Source organism: Monodon monoceros, unplaced genomic scaffold (genome assembly GCF_005190385.1).
Source record: "Monodon monoceros isolate NGI ecotype Baffin Bay Population unplaced genomic scaffold, NGI_Narwhal_1 Super_Scaffold_6, whole genome shotgun sequence".
NCBI lineage: Eukaryota > Metazoa > Chordata > Mammalia > Artiodactyla > Monodontidae > Monodon > Monodon monoceros.
Window position 1 is genome coordinate 31,305,043 of NW_021703783.1, and position 14,861 is coordinate 31,319,903.

At 35.1% G+C, this 14,861-nt stretch overlaps 2 protein-coding genes across 2 annotated transcripts in view; one reads left to right on the forward strand and one right to left on the reverse strand.

The window, feature by feature from the left end:
- PPHLN1 (periphilin 1) overlaps window positions 1-14,861 on the forward strand; it is a 205,834-nt gene that overhangs the window by 48,209 nt on the left and 142,764 nt on the right. The window lies entirely within an intron of this gene.
- Window positions 1,934-14,861, reverse strand: part of ZCRB1 (zinc finger CCHC-type and RNA binding motif containing 1) — a 15,964-nt gene continuing 3,036 nt past the window's right edge. The window contains exons 3-8 of the mRNA XM_029204909.1: window positions 13,417-13,445; window positions 7,636-7,747; window positions 7,178-7,285; window positions 4,441-4,553; window positions 4,258-4,333; window positions 1,934-3,442 (exon numbers count right to left, since the gene is read on the reverse strand). Coding sequence (XP_029060742.1) covers window positions 3,311-3,442; window positions 4,258-4,333; window positions 4,441-4,553; window positions 7,178-7,285; window positions 7,636-7,747; window positions 13,417-13,445 — 570 coding nt within the window. The 3' untranslated portion in view covers window positions 1,934-3,310. The remainder of the gene's footprint in view (window positions 3,443-4,257; window positions 4,334-4,440; window positions 4,554-7,177; window positions 7,286-7,635; window positions 7,748-13,416; window positions 13,446-14,861) is intronic.

A 14,861-nucleotide genomic window follows, 5' to 3' on the forward strand; every position in this document is an offset into this window, starting at 1 on the left:
TGTGCCTAAATTACTGATCTAGCTCTGGTATATTCTATGTAAAGCTTTCAAGTACTTCTCTTTTACTATTTACACGTATTAATGCCTAAATATTTCGTGATCACTGTTGTGTACCACAAATTACACACACTTATGGAATATAAAAGAAATGAATTGTTAATACTTATCATATAAATATGTCCTATTATATGTGGCCATCTGTTTTCTGTGATAATCTGAAAATTATAACCAGCAGTTCCAGAATAGGCACCTAGTCAAAAAAAAACCCCAAAATAACAAATGAGTAAATAAATGATTGCAGAGGGAAAGAAAACATATCTTATATCTGGTAGGATGGGCATTCTCTGATTGACAGCTGCTTTTACGTTAGAAATCATCCAGTTTATTACAGGTTCACAGTCCTTTTCCCGGAAACCCAGGGAGTCAGATTTTTAAAGCCAGAATTCCTCAGCTCCTCCAAGCTCCTTTCTTTGGTCTAGTCATTTGGATTTCTGCTGTTTGAGGACTTCCTCAAACACTTGTTGATGCTGATATGTCTGTTCATTATTTGAACGTGGAGCACTTAAAAGCTGATCAGAAGCATATACCACCACCACCACCTTGGGTATATCAACTTGAGGGACTTTATTGTTGAACTGACCTCTGTTTAGGGCCCAAATTTCCAGTGTCTATGTCTTTTCTCCTGGGAAGGAACGACATCTTCCCCCCCCCCCCCCCCCCGCCAATCCCCTGCTCAAGGTGAAATGAACTTATCTGAGAGTGTTTTGGACATTGGCAGGGGAAGGAGACTGCAGGTATCATGGTTAAGCATGACTGGCGGGTGGCAGGAAGGGTCCTGGTGGCTTAACTGCTCTTTACACAAAAACTTTAACCAGCTATGTTTGTATATTTGTTTGTGTGGTAAAATATACATAAAATTTACCATTTTAGGGCTTCCCTGGTGGTGCAGTGGTTGAGAGTCTGCCTGCCGATGCAGGGGACACGGGTTCGTGCCCCGGTCCGGGAAGATCCCACATGCTGCAGAGCGGCTGGGCCCCTGAGCCATGGCCGCTGAGCCTGCAAGTCCGCAGCCTGTGCTCCGCAAGGGAGAGGCCACAACAGTGAGAGGCCCACGTACCGCAGGAAAAAAAAAAATTACCATTTTAACCGTTTTTAAGTATACAATTCAGTGGCATTAAGTACATTCACAACGCTGTGTAACCACCACCGTCTACACCTAAAACATTTTCATCATCCCCAACAAAAATTCTGTACCCATTAAACAACAACACTCCCTTCCCCCTTCCTCCCAGTCCCTGGTAACCTCGATTCTACTGTCTCTATCAATTTACCTAATGTAGGTACCTCGTATAAGTAGAATTATACAATATTTGTCCTTTGGCGTTGTTTGTACCTTTTTATTTTTCAGAGAACTCAGGTTAAGTAAATGGCCTCAGGCCATCAACTCTAAGTGGAAACGTGGCCACAGAAACCTAGGTATGTCTGTCAAGAGACTATAGTCTTAACTGCTATGCCATTACCACCTTAGTTGTTGACTTTCCCATCCATATGCATGTATGTATCCATACACAGCAGGTATTTTGCACTTGCCATTAAATCCATGTTTTTCCATCCCATTAGGAATTCTCTGAAACATTTTAATGCTTTCTAATAATCATTTTGTATGTATCATATCTTTTGTTGATATTTAACTATTTGTGTTCTGAATTTTAAACAATATATACCTTTGTACATAAATATTTGTATTTCTGAGTAGAACCCTAGGATAAAAGAGAATGTTGTTTCTAGTTCAAACAATAGAACATACTTAATAGTTGATACTTGTTGAATTACCCTTCAGAAATTAGCCAGTATATAATACAGGTATTCTTATGACATCTTCATCACCACTAATTTTTTTAATTAGGTAAAAAAACCACTAATGTCCTACTAGTTGAATAGAATCTTTGATAAAATATTTTCATTTACTATTTTAAATTTTCTATATATTGTTTGTGTCACTAGCTCATTCTCTATTCTGTTTTAAGGTATTCATATAAACTTTTCTGTATTTTGTGGCATGTTTTTTCCCAGTTTTTTTCTTTGCTTTAAGTTTGATGAATTAATGGGTGAAACAGAAAATAGAGTCCAGCATTCAACCTTTTTGTCTGGTTTCCTCACTGAGATCTAGAAGATATTTTGCTGGTAAGGGGTTAACACTTTCATTGCCTTTATAGTTTTCAAAGTGGAAATATTTTTATTGCTTTTAGCAATTCAGAAACTAATAAATAGATGTTCTTTTAAAAAGCATTCAATAGTACAGAAATAGAAAGTAGAAAATTAAAGGCTCCATAATCCCATTCCCATATATCCATCTGCAAACGGTATGGGAAGCTTCAGTCATAAATACAAAGAAATATAATACATGAAAAAAACAAGGCAATTATTAACTCTAGGAAAAATGTAATCATAGCACACTCATTAGCTCTGAAGTGAACAGTATTTCAATGGTCCTAAAATAAAAACAATAAAATATGGATTTAACCAAAAATTTTAACATAGCCATGTTGGCGAGGTGGAGGAGGGCAGAGGGGAGTTTAGGAGACTGAAAAGTCTTCCTTCATCCTTTTATGGATTAAGTGGCAGAAATATATGTATTTCATTTAGCAAGATGTATGTACATGTGAAAAGGCACAAATATAGAAGCTGGCTGTTTTTGGGGAATGGAACTTTGTGCCAAAGGACAAATTACTGCTCTTTGGTTACAAACCTTTGAGAGCTACTTTACTTTAAATTTTATGGGTAATTACAATGTATCCAGATTGGGATAAAGGTAAAAGAAATAAGATGACAAAAACACCTACATTTAAAAATAAAATTCTCTTGAGAAAATTTTATTAACATTAATCACAATAAATCTTTCAACCTTTTCAGTATTTAAGAGGTTTTTGTTTTAAAGGTGAAATTTATTTCAAAAGTCCTCAAATAAGCCAATCATGAATAAACTTTTATAATGAACTTCTCAAACAAATCTTTTTACTTATCTACCTTTTTTCTCGGGATGACAACAGCATTATTATGATAGTATTAAGTTTTCTTTTTTATTCAAATGAACTGTTTTCAAGATTAATGATTATTAGCAAATCTTGATGCAAGATAAACATACTTTAAAATTACTTTTCAATTTCCTATGAACTATTTTAAAGTAAAAAACTATTTGGTACTAAGTGTTCTTATGTTCAAATTCTAAAAGTAATCTTTAGTCCCAATGGAACTTGATACTCCAAGATTTAAAAAATTTTTTAATGATATTGACATAATATATATAATTTTAATCACTAAGTTCCTCCTCATCACTGAAATATGTGCTTTTCTTTATCCTTGGGCGTCTTGAATCATCTGATGTTGAGGGACCCCCTGAACTGGGTTTCCATTTTTTTTGTTCTTCTTCAATTTTGGCTTGCTGTAATGTGGGGTCCGGAAAACAAACAAAACAAAATCAGGAATCTGTTTAATATTATTTACAGTCCATTGATTCAAAATATGGCAAAACATACATCACAAGTGCCAGCACTCTCTACCCTCCTAGCCCATGCAGACAGTTCTACTCCATTAAGATGCCATTTCCCCTACCCCCAAGTTTTGTCCCAGTCTTACCATGTTAATCAAAATTATTTTAGACAAGTTCTACTAATTAACAGGCATATGAAATGAAGCCTACTTGTCATCCCTGTTGGATGTGGGAATGTTACATAAAATACATTAGTTAACTAAAAGGAAAAAATAAATTGATGTATGCATTTACGATTCATCAACTACATTAAAACAAAATAAGTGGTTATATAAAATCAGGAAGTTATACACCCTTCTTCAAAAAATGTTTTGTATACTTGTATTAGGATATTTAATGGTCAAAAATATGTTTTTGGTTTTGTTTTAAAATGAAGCTTCTTTTAAAACAGTATCTTCGATTTAGTAAAATCTTTTCCATTGGGCTAAATTCACTTGAATCAAATAGTTCTGTTCAATTCTATAATGAAAACAGATTAAGACAGTAAAAGTGTTGTGGGGCCCTCAAAATCTAGAAAGAACCGATAGGCACTTTTCCACCACACTGTTCTAAAGACCTTAAAGAAAAAGCCTATCTCCTAAAGTTTAGGGGCAAAGGGGAAGACAGAGGTTGCCATCAGGAGATGATTAATAAAGTAAGCAAGGAATATAAAACTATTAACTCAAGGCAGCTATGGCATGGTGCCTTAGAAAACAACTATTTAGTACCTGGAAAGCTATGGCCTGACTGAGGCTGTCAAGAGCAGGATCTTCCCCTTCATCATCACTTTCTTCTACTTCTTCACTAAATTATTAAAAAAAAAATCAGAATGCACTTAAAAAATCAGAATGCACTTAGGAAAAAGACAGAAGCTACATAATAATGCATTCGCTAAGAGTGGCTATACATACATTTCTTCTTCTGGTTCAGGAATTTTCTTTTTTTTCTTTTTCTCTTTCTTCTTTGGAGGTTCACGTTCTCCAAGCATATTTTTAGGACAGGCATAACTTAAGTGTCCACTTTCCTTTTGTTTCCCATTAAAAAGGAAAGGAGAAATATTAAATTTGTTGTGTTATTAACAGAAACTTGGTGGTTCCTTAAGACTAAAATGTTTTATAACTTAAGAAAGAATATTGTCACACAGGGGCCTCCCTGGTGGCACAGTGGTTAAGAATCCACCTGCCAGTGCAGGGGACACGGGTTTGAGCCCTGGTCCGGGAAGATCCCACATGCTGCAGAGCAACTAAGCCCGTGCGCCACAGCTACTGAGCCTGCAAGCCACAACTACTGAGCCTGCGAGCCACAACTACTGAAGCCCGTGTGCCTAGAGCCCATGCTCCACAACAAGAAGCCACTGCAATGAGAAGCCCGCACAACGAAGAGTAGCCCCTGCTCGCCGCCAACTAGAGGAAGCCCGCGCACAGCAACAAAGACCCAACACACCCAAAAATAAATAAATTAATTAAAAAAAAGAATATTGTCACACAGGGAATATACACAAAGAAATTAAAACCCATTACGTTAATATTTAGAAGGAAGAGATTATGATATTATAACTCCCAATAAGGAAGTATTTTAGTCGTTTCACTAAGAGTAAAAGTTTTCTTCCTTCAAACATTTTAAATCTGAAGATTCAGGATATAAAATAATTCAAAATTTAAATGGACCATCTACCTTAGTTGTAAAAATTTTAAGTTATTATGATAAAATGGGGACAAAACTATTCCTAACTTCCAAGATGTTGCTGAACATTTTCTTTTAAAAACAAATGGAAAATTAAAGTCTTCCTCACTTTTCCTATCAATTAATTTCATTTTGCTTCTTTCATATCTAGACTACACCTGCACTGTCCACTTATGGTAGCCACTAGCTATAATTCTTTTGTGGTTACTGAGAACCTGTCTGAATTGATACATACTGGATTGTGAAGGCAGTATGAAAAAAGAATGTAAAATATTATAATTAAAAAAAATTTTAATTCCATAATTCAAATGAAAATATTTTGAATTAAAATATATTTTTTACCCTGTTTACTTTTTTTAATGTGGCTATTAGAACATTTATAATTAAATCTGTGGCTTGCATATGTTTGTATTTGACAGTGCTGGACTAGCCATAATATTATAATGAGCCATAACATGGTTTGAGTTGTAAAATGAGACAATGAATCTGTGTATTAGCTTACCAAAATACCTTTAGAAGTAATATGTGAGAATGAGGGTGTGCGGAGAGGCTGAGCCAGGATTAGAACAACAGAAGAGAAAAATAATCATGCTTTTCAAGTATATTTTACAAAGCATCAAATAGATTGTGTATTTTGTATACCTGGGGACATGGCTGAACCCAAGAGGTGTTATTGTTAATGAACTCCTGAGAGGATGTACTTAGAGAACCATTTTTCAAACTGTTTTTGGAATAATGGTATACCAAAAACTGTTAACATATGCCATACAAAAAAAAAAAAATGGGGGCAGGGGTTTAATAGTGAAATAGCTTTGGGAAAAATCAGGCTAAAATAAACGTAAACAGATTTTTGTGGGGGGATGTTTTAAGAAATATTATAATGTACTAAGTATAATATGACAAATCTATGGATCCATAAACCAAAAAGACATTAACAGATTCATCCAGGAGTTCTCAGATAATTTAATATTTACTGTGAATATGTGGATATATACTTATTTATCTGACCATAACAACTCCACCCTCCTTTCCTTTCTTTTTTTTCTTTTTTATGATGGACTCTGGAACACAGGTTTTGAAACATTAACTTAGGTGTCAGAATCATAAAAATTTACACAATGTACCTAGTGCCTTGCTTGCTTTCTCCTTCCGTCCATCCATCCATCTGTCTATTCACCCACCCATCTGTCTGTATATGTATATATTTTTGAGGGGGAGTGAGTGGCACTGGGGAAAGGACCCCAGCACATTTCCTTCTATTTTCCATATGATCATGTAGCCAGGACAATGTCTCTCAGTAATCTTCTCTTCAGTAGAAAGCTCCCCATTAACCTCTGGATCCTGCTTTTTAGTATATATAAAGACATTTTAGAAATAGGCAGCAACAGACCCAGACTGAAATTCTCTTGATACAATTATGGGCCTTGGGCAAAGTTGTGTTGTGGCTATACATCTCTCCTAATCACCCAAAGTTTAAATGGATAACAACAGATGATGAGAACTAGATAAGAAAATCTGGGTATAGTTCAGCTCCTGAACTATCAGCAGTACAAATAGGGGGGAAAACTTTTCAAAACAATATCCCATAGAGGATGGGTCATATCATCATGTTTTTAGTGATTTGTGATACTTAATCATTGGCAAAATATTATAGAAACACAAAAATTTATGGGTCACTAAAATCTTTCAGACAATAATGTAAGTAATTAGTCTTAAACTTCTTAATCTAACAACCTTCAAAGGTTTGGAAACTGGAGAAAACACCACCCTATATTACCCAACTCAGGTTAACTTTACATATGACATTTCAATTGAGTTTACTTACATGAGTCTAGAGTCCCAAAGTAAAACTTTCATAACCCGATTTTAGCCATCCAGAAGTCTTGGAGAACACAAACAAAACACTGATGTGAAAAATACCTTCAAGTAAACTATGGAAAATTATACTGTTTTAGGTTTACTCACCCCACATTCATAACACTTAGATTTATCAAAGTAGTTTCGTCTTCGGATGAACTCAGCTGCTCTTCCATTGTCAATAGCAATGCTTGCTTTTATCACTCTACCGAATAACTAGAACAGACAAAAATGCACATGCAATAGGATGTATTTCACTGAAACCTAAAACTACAGTTATTGGATCCCATTTCCTCAAACCTTCAATTCCATTTTATTTTTTAGATTATTTTAGCAATTGCCCACTTAGGTGTGACAAATTCTTTCCTATAGAATAGACTTTTATTCCTTATATTCTACCAGTGTTTTGGGAACCCAGTACAGTTTTGACCTCTTTTCTGTACGTTAAATACCCTCAGGACCTACTGATATCCATCAGACTTGACTATCCCCTCATCTCCACATTTTTAGCCTGGATAAGCACAAAGGCTTTTGGTTAAAAACCTTGTTGGGAATGAATGGCTTACCTGTTTGTTGTTTATTGCCCTGGTACAGTTTTGTGCAGAGTCTTTATCCAAAAATAAAATAAATGCAACCCCTTTACTCTTCCTGGTATCTTTATCTTTCATTATAGTAACCCTTAAAGCATAAACAAATAGCCAGTTAAAAATAATGAGGCAGCAATAAACAACATATATGAATAAATACTTGAAAAACTCAAGTGGTCAAAAAGGGTTAATAAAACATTTATAGAGTAAGCAAGGAAATTAATATATTTGACAAATAGCTAACTCTTCAAAGTCATGGGATATCAAGAAGAATGGAAATGGGAAAGTGTGATACTGATTTCACACAAGTGAACACAGCTATGATTAGGAGTATCTGATAAATCTAACATTAGTCAGAGTTGAAGGATGTAGAGATTAGAGACAATGGAATCTTGAGGAGTAAGCATAATTCCTCTTCTCTACTGACTCCCTCACTCTGCAGGAAAAAACAAAACAAAACAAAACTGAGATGTTCTCTTCTACCCAAAAAGTAAAGTGATTTACTCAAATTATTTTTTTCTAGGTGTTAGAACATAACTATAATCTTAATATTCTTTTAAGGAATCTCCACTTCTGTGCTTCTTAGCCATACTACCCGAGGTACGTAAGTGGTAGGGATGGTCGTAAGAGCACAGAGCCTGTTCTTTTTCCTGATGCTTTACTCATCCCTAGTCCTGTGGTCCTCGCTCATCATATGTCATTAAATACAGTTTAAGAAAATATTCAACAGGGCTCTTTAGAGAAATGGCTGACTCCAAGGCTGGGATAGGGTATGTACAAGATGAACTTGGAACATCTTGCTATGTCAGAAACGAAGTACTGGGGCTTCCCTGGTGGCAAAGTGGTTGGGAATCCGCCTGCCGATGCAGGGAACATGGGTTCAAGCCCTGGTCCAGGAGGATCCCACATGCCGCAGAGCAGCTAAGCCCGTGCGCCACAACTACTGAGCCTGCGCTCTAGAGCCCATGAGCCTCAACTACTGAGGCCCACACGCCTAGAGCCTGTGCTCTGCAACAAGAGAAGCCACCACAATGAGAAGCCCGTGTACTGCAACAAAGAGTAGCCCCCGCTCGTCGCAACTAGAGAAAGCCCGCGTGGAACAACAAAGACCCAACTCAGCCAAAAATAAATAAATTAATTAATTAAAAAAAAAAAAAGAAAGGGAGTACTTGAAAAAAATAGTAATGATGGGGCATGGCACAAGAACAGAGAAGCCAGTTGGAGGGAGCACCCATTGGCCAAATCTAGGACAGTCTGTGTACCAAAATAATTAAATACAGTAATGAATTATAAACCACATAAAAAAGGAATTCATAAGTCCATACTGATAATAAATAAAAGGGGGAGAAAGGAGAGCTACTGAATGCCAAAGGATGACTGGTGAATGTATAGGGAGTGCCAGAGTTGGAAAATCACCATTTGAAACAATCATGGTACTGGATCAGTCAAGAATTATCAACAAATGCTATGTCTAAAATAAAATTTTTATGTGTAATAGGATGTTTGCATTGTCTCAAGAGTGTCTCCCACTGACTGCTTCTTAGCTGCAAAAGGGAAAAAAAGTAATTATACAGTGGAGAAGTTGGTTAACGTCTTGACTGGGTGATCAAAATTAATATCACTAATGAGGGACAGATGCATGCTGTATGAATCCAGATGTGACACCCTCACAACACATCACCTATAGAGTATACCACCCAAGAATACATAACCACCACATAATCATGAGGCAACATCAGGAAAACACAAAATGAGGGGAAAAAAAGATGGGTTAGAGCTATATTATTTATAAATGTTCCAGATTAAAGGAGGCTAAAAAGATAGGACAGTTAAAATAACACCTAACTCTAGACTGGATTCTGTACTAGAGGCAAAAAATTCTATGTGGGACATTATTGGGTCAAGTGACAAAACTGGAACATGGATGACTGATTCAACAAAAGTACTGTATCAGGATAAATTTATGAGTTTGGTAACTGTACTGTGGTTATATAACATATAACGCTATTGTATTTGTAGGAAATACACACTGAAGTATTTAGGAGCAAAGGGTGATGATGTTTATAACAGCCTCAAATGACTCACAAAAACAAACTGTGTGTATGTATACACATAGATATATATAAACATACTCATACAGGTGTGTGTGTGTATACACACACACACACATACATGCACACACATTGGGGAGAGAGTGCAAATGATAAAGTAAATGGGGATAAAATGTTAATAAGTCAATCTGGGCAAGGGATATTTTGATGTTCTTTGTACTATTTTTGTAACTTATAAATTTGAAATTATTTCCAAATAGCAAAAAAAGAGACAAAGCTCTAAGACAAAGCTTAATAATTTTCTAAAAACTGAATTAACAGGAAAACAGACAAGAGAACATGAATGAATAAATAAACAGAAATTTGATTTAGTATTACATTTCACATATTAAAATTTATTTTATTTGGATTTGGGATTAGGTACCTATAGAGTCATTGGAATGAAATTGGTAAAAAGATGCCACGATACTAAGAAAAGTGACGTCTTATTAAAAAAAATATAAGTTACAATAATTTAGGGAAAAATGGGCAACTAAAATGGTTTACTTTCTCAAAAGGCTGCATCTGTTTATTCATTGGGCTTAGAAGGAAGGAAGAGAAGTCAAGCACTTGATGCAGCTCAAGTTTAGGCTGGTTTTCTTCAAAGCCACACCAGTTAGCATAAACAGTAAAGTTTTTAACCAATTTTGAAAGAAGTATAAAGTAAGATAGTTACTTTAACTTTTTAAAAATTTCATAATGTTTGTGATGGTCAGTTAAAGTCATAAATCATTTTTTTTTGAAAGTACTATTTGGAAGTGTTAGCTTTCTAAGTCATACTCAGTTAATGATCTCTTTCATCTGTCCTCTCTTTTCCATTCCCACTGCTTTTTTTCTTGTCCACGGTGGCATTACTGTTTCCATAATCTATTCTTACTGGTTCCCTTGGTGTTAATTTATGCTCATATGCTAGTGGAAAAGTCTTCTACTTGAGGAATAAATAAAATCACTTATTCCTTTGCTCAAAAATCTTTGGTTCTTCAAGTTGCCTATTCTTTGGTCCAGCAATCAATATCCTTCATGATTATGGCTCCCATTCCCTCATCTTTCACTGCTCCTCACTTGCAAACTATGAGGTCTAGCCACAAGAAGGCACTCAGTGTTCATGAAGCATGGCCTGAACTTCCCCTAAACTGGTGCTCTGTTCATATGGCTTCTAACCGCTTTCAAATCTCAATGTTTTGCCCATTAAAATTTCACTCCTCTTCAGGGTTCAGAATGTATCAGTTCTTAACTGGAAATAATTTCTTCTCCTTTCTTTTCTGCTTGTCTCCACTGAAATCTCTGCATAAACAATGCCTCATCTCCCCTATTCAAAAAATTTATTTTTGCAGTAATAACAAATCTTTATGTTTGGATACATGTGATGGAATTTTTACTCTATTATTTGCCAGGCACCTCTCTAAGCTTTATCTATAAAATGTTCCTTTCATCTCACCTATTTTGATATAATCTTCTTTAAGGTTGTCTCTGTAACCCCTATTAATCCTACCTCAATATGTTAAAACAAAAAGACAGATACAAATGGGAAAGCAGTTTCTCAAAAGCGTGCATCCATTTGTTTGTTCATGTGGCCATTCAGTCTTTCCATTAGCCTCAAGCACAGGTACTAAGCACTGGCAGTAGGATAGGTTTTTATCCTCAGGAAAAGGCTTACAGTCTAGAGGTGGAGAAAGACCTATAAACCAATTAAAATACATTACTTTGATAGAGGTACCTTCTACGGTAACAGAAAAATAATTACATCAAGGATTTAAAAAGACAAACCTAGGATGATTCCCATGTCTCTAGCATGGGAAAAAAGCTAGACAGTGGTACCATTTCCTGATATAAGGTAGATGATGTACTCATTTAAGCACATGAAGTGAAGCAGACACTATTCTGGGAAACCTGGGTGTCATCCATAACACCTCCTTCTCGCTCACCCAACCCCTACATACAAAGTAAGTATATCATTAAGTATTACCCATTTTCCTGCCTAATGATCTCTCAAATCTGACTAGTCTTTACCTCTCTACCTGTATCATCTTAGTCCAAATTTCTCCCCTGGGCTATTGTTATATCTTTTGACTGGTCTCCCTGCACCTGCTCTTGTTCCCCTCCAATCCAATCTCTACACTGGAGCTGGATGGAATAAGCTTCTAAAAATTCAAATCATGTCACTCCCTCATTTAAAATTATTTAATGGATTCTTGGTGCCCTTAGAGGAACCTGCATCCATCTCTGGACCCGTCTTGTGCTTTCTCCCTCTTGCTCACTCATCTCAAGTCACACTGGCCTTCTTTCTGTTTCTTGATCTCGCTTTATTTTCTCTTTATTTCTTTATTTCTTTATTTTCTCTTGCCACAGGGCCTTTGCACAAGCAAGTCCCTCTACCTGAAATGTGCCTCCCATTCTTTTAACCTACTTAGCTCTTGCTCAGCCTCTAGGTTTCAACTCAAAGGATAATGACTTAGGTAAATCTACCCTGACTCTCTAGACTAGATCAGGTCTTCCCTGTTTACAGGTGCTTGTAACTCTGTGTGTAACTTCATAGCATTCTCATGGCTTATAATTATGTATTTGTATGGAAATTCATTCAGCGATTCTGACAGGGAAAAATCAAGAAAAGGTAAAGGTTAAAGGAATAGGCTGGAATCAAACTATTGGATTCAAACCTTGGCTCCACTGCTAACCAGCAATATGATTTTAGGTTTACTGTGTGCTTCAGTTTTGTCATTTATAATATCAGGATAATAACAGTAGCTACCTTAAAAGGTAGTTGTGAGACTTTAATGAGATAATTTATGTAAAGATATTAGAACAATGCATAGCGTATTTATGTATTCATTGTTACGTATCATCATTATTAGTGTTCTGATTGATAATGATCACTGTTTGAAATTCTGAAGACCTAGTAGCATTTTTGATTATTTTTTAATAGAGAAGTAAGTTTAAAAGAAGTTAACCTCAGGATGCAGATGTACTTCAACTGTTTAACATTCATTTATCAAAGCTAAAAGAAAAACAACTAGGCAAGATAAATATGCTCTAAATTCTTGGGGTTTTAAATACTTTAAATTTATACCAGAACATATTATTAGTTGTAAGACAGAATAACACTATCTTGCTTTTACTTTACACTCTCATTAACCCTGCATTGTTCAAGAGTCAACTGTGTTTGTTTTTATATTCTATTTGTTTGACAAATAATAATCCATTTATAGTATACTTGATAACACACCTCCTAGTACCTAAAATATATATTTAATCAGAGCCTTTCACTTATGTCTTATGTTGGATAACAGGATCAGTTTTAGTTCTTAGTAATATAGTACAAAATTATATTATTTAAATAAATTAGGCCATATAAAGGAATACCATGAAATCATTTAATACAAGGATGTATCTATATAGTACATGGAAAAATATTTACAATATAATGTCAAGTTAAAAAAAAGACAACAAAATTGCATGTATAGAATTGTCTTTTAAAACTTGTCTATAGATATTTATGTATATTAAAAAATTACTGAAATATACATAAAATGTTAACAGTAGTATTTTTATTTCTTTTTTATATCAAATATCTGTTTTATAAAAAATAGTAAATCTACTTCCATTAAGAAAATAATGGAGAAGTAAATTCTGATAGACTTTTAAATGAAGTTTCAAAATCTGATATACTTACTTTACAACTTTGCCATACTTGGAAAATATCTGAAACAAAAGACCACATAATAATTTGCAATTTAATTTAAAATCATAAAAGAACATTAAATTTTCAGGCTGTGTATACGGACCACATTGTTTGTTGTAGTTTATGAAAATTTTTATCCTCTGGTCTATAAGGCAAGCCCTCGAAGATATATTTTTTTAGTGACTAGCATAATCCTCTTTTTTGGCTACTGGTGTCACAGGTATTTGCCTTAGTTCCTAAATTTCTGACAAAAGAGTGCATACAGAGAAAAAAAATACTCTTCATGTGTGGTAGATTGAAGGCACACACATTGCACAGCTGAGTGTTCCTGTGGTATATCCATGACAACTATCAACCCCACCATAGCTCCAGAGAAACCCTGTGCTTCAGCTATCAATGTTGTGGAATATCACTGTTCCTGGCCTACTCCCCAGCCCCCCACTCCATCAAGCAATCACTATGTCAGAAGACAAATCCTTACATAGACTGTTCATAAAACAAAAAAGCTTCTATGATGAAAAAATCCATTCCCATCAGTCTCCTTCTGCCCACCCTAATATGTTGGTGGTACTTTACAGTTGGCCCTTTCTTCCCTTTTACATCTACATCTTCACTCTAAGCAATCTTATCTACTTCTACTGTTTCAGCCGGTCCTATTTATTATATAATGCTTGGTACAAAAGTCCTTCAGAATACATTAATGTATGTAATCAGTAATAATAAATGCTTGAGTTCTATAAGTTGTGTAACCATGGAACATAGTATAACTGGATTGCAGTGTTAGTAATACTGAATTCTGAAGACCAAAAAGACAGTTTTCTCTCTTTTCTTTTTTTTTTTTTGTGGTTTGCCTTTCATTTTCTTTCTTTTTTTAAAAAAATTTATTTTATTGCAGTATAGTTGATTTACAATGTTGTGTTAGTTTCTGGTGTACAGCAAAGTGTATATGTATATATACACACATATACATGTGTGTATATATATATATCTATATATATACATACACACATACTCTTTTTCATTTTTTTTCCATTATGGTTTATTACAGAATATTGAATACAGTTCCCTGTGCCATACAGTAGGACCTTGTTGTTTATCCATGCAAACATATAATAGTTTGCATCTGCTAATCCCAAACTCCCAATCCATCCCTTCCCCACCACTCCTCCCCCTTGGCAACCACAAGTCTGTTTTCTATGGCTGTGAGTCTGTTTCTATTTTGTAGATAAGTTCATTTGTGTCATATTTTAGATTCCATATATAAGTGATATCATACAGTATTTGTCTCTCTTTCTCACTTACTTCACTTAGTATGATAATCTCTGGGTCCATACATGTTGCTGTAGATGGCAGTATTTCATTCTTTTCTATGGCTGAGTAGTATTCCATTGTGTGTGTGTGTGTGTGTGTGTGTGTGTGTGTGTGTGTGTGTGTGT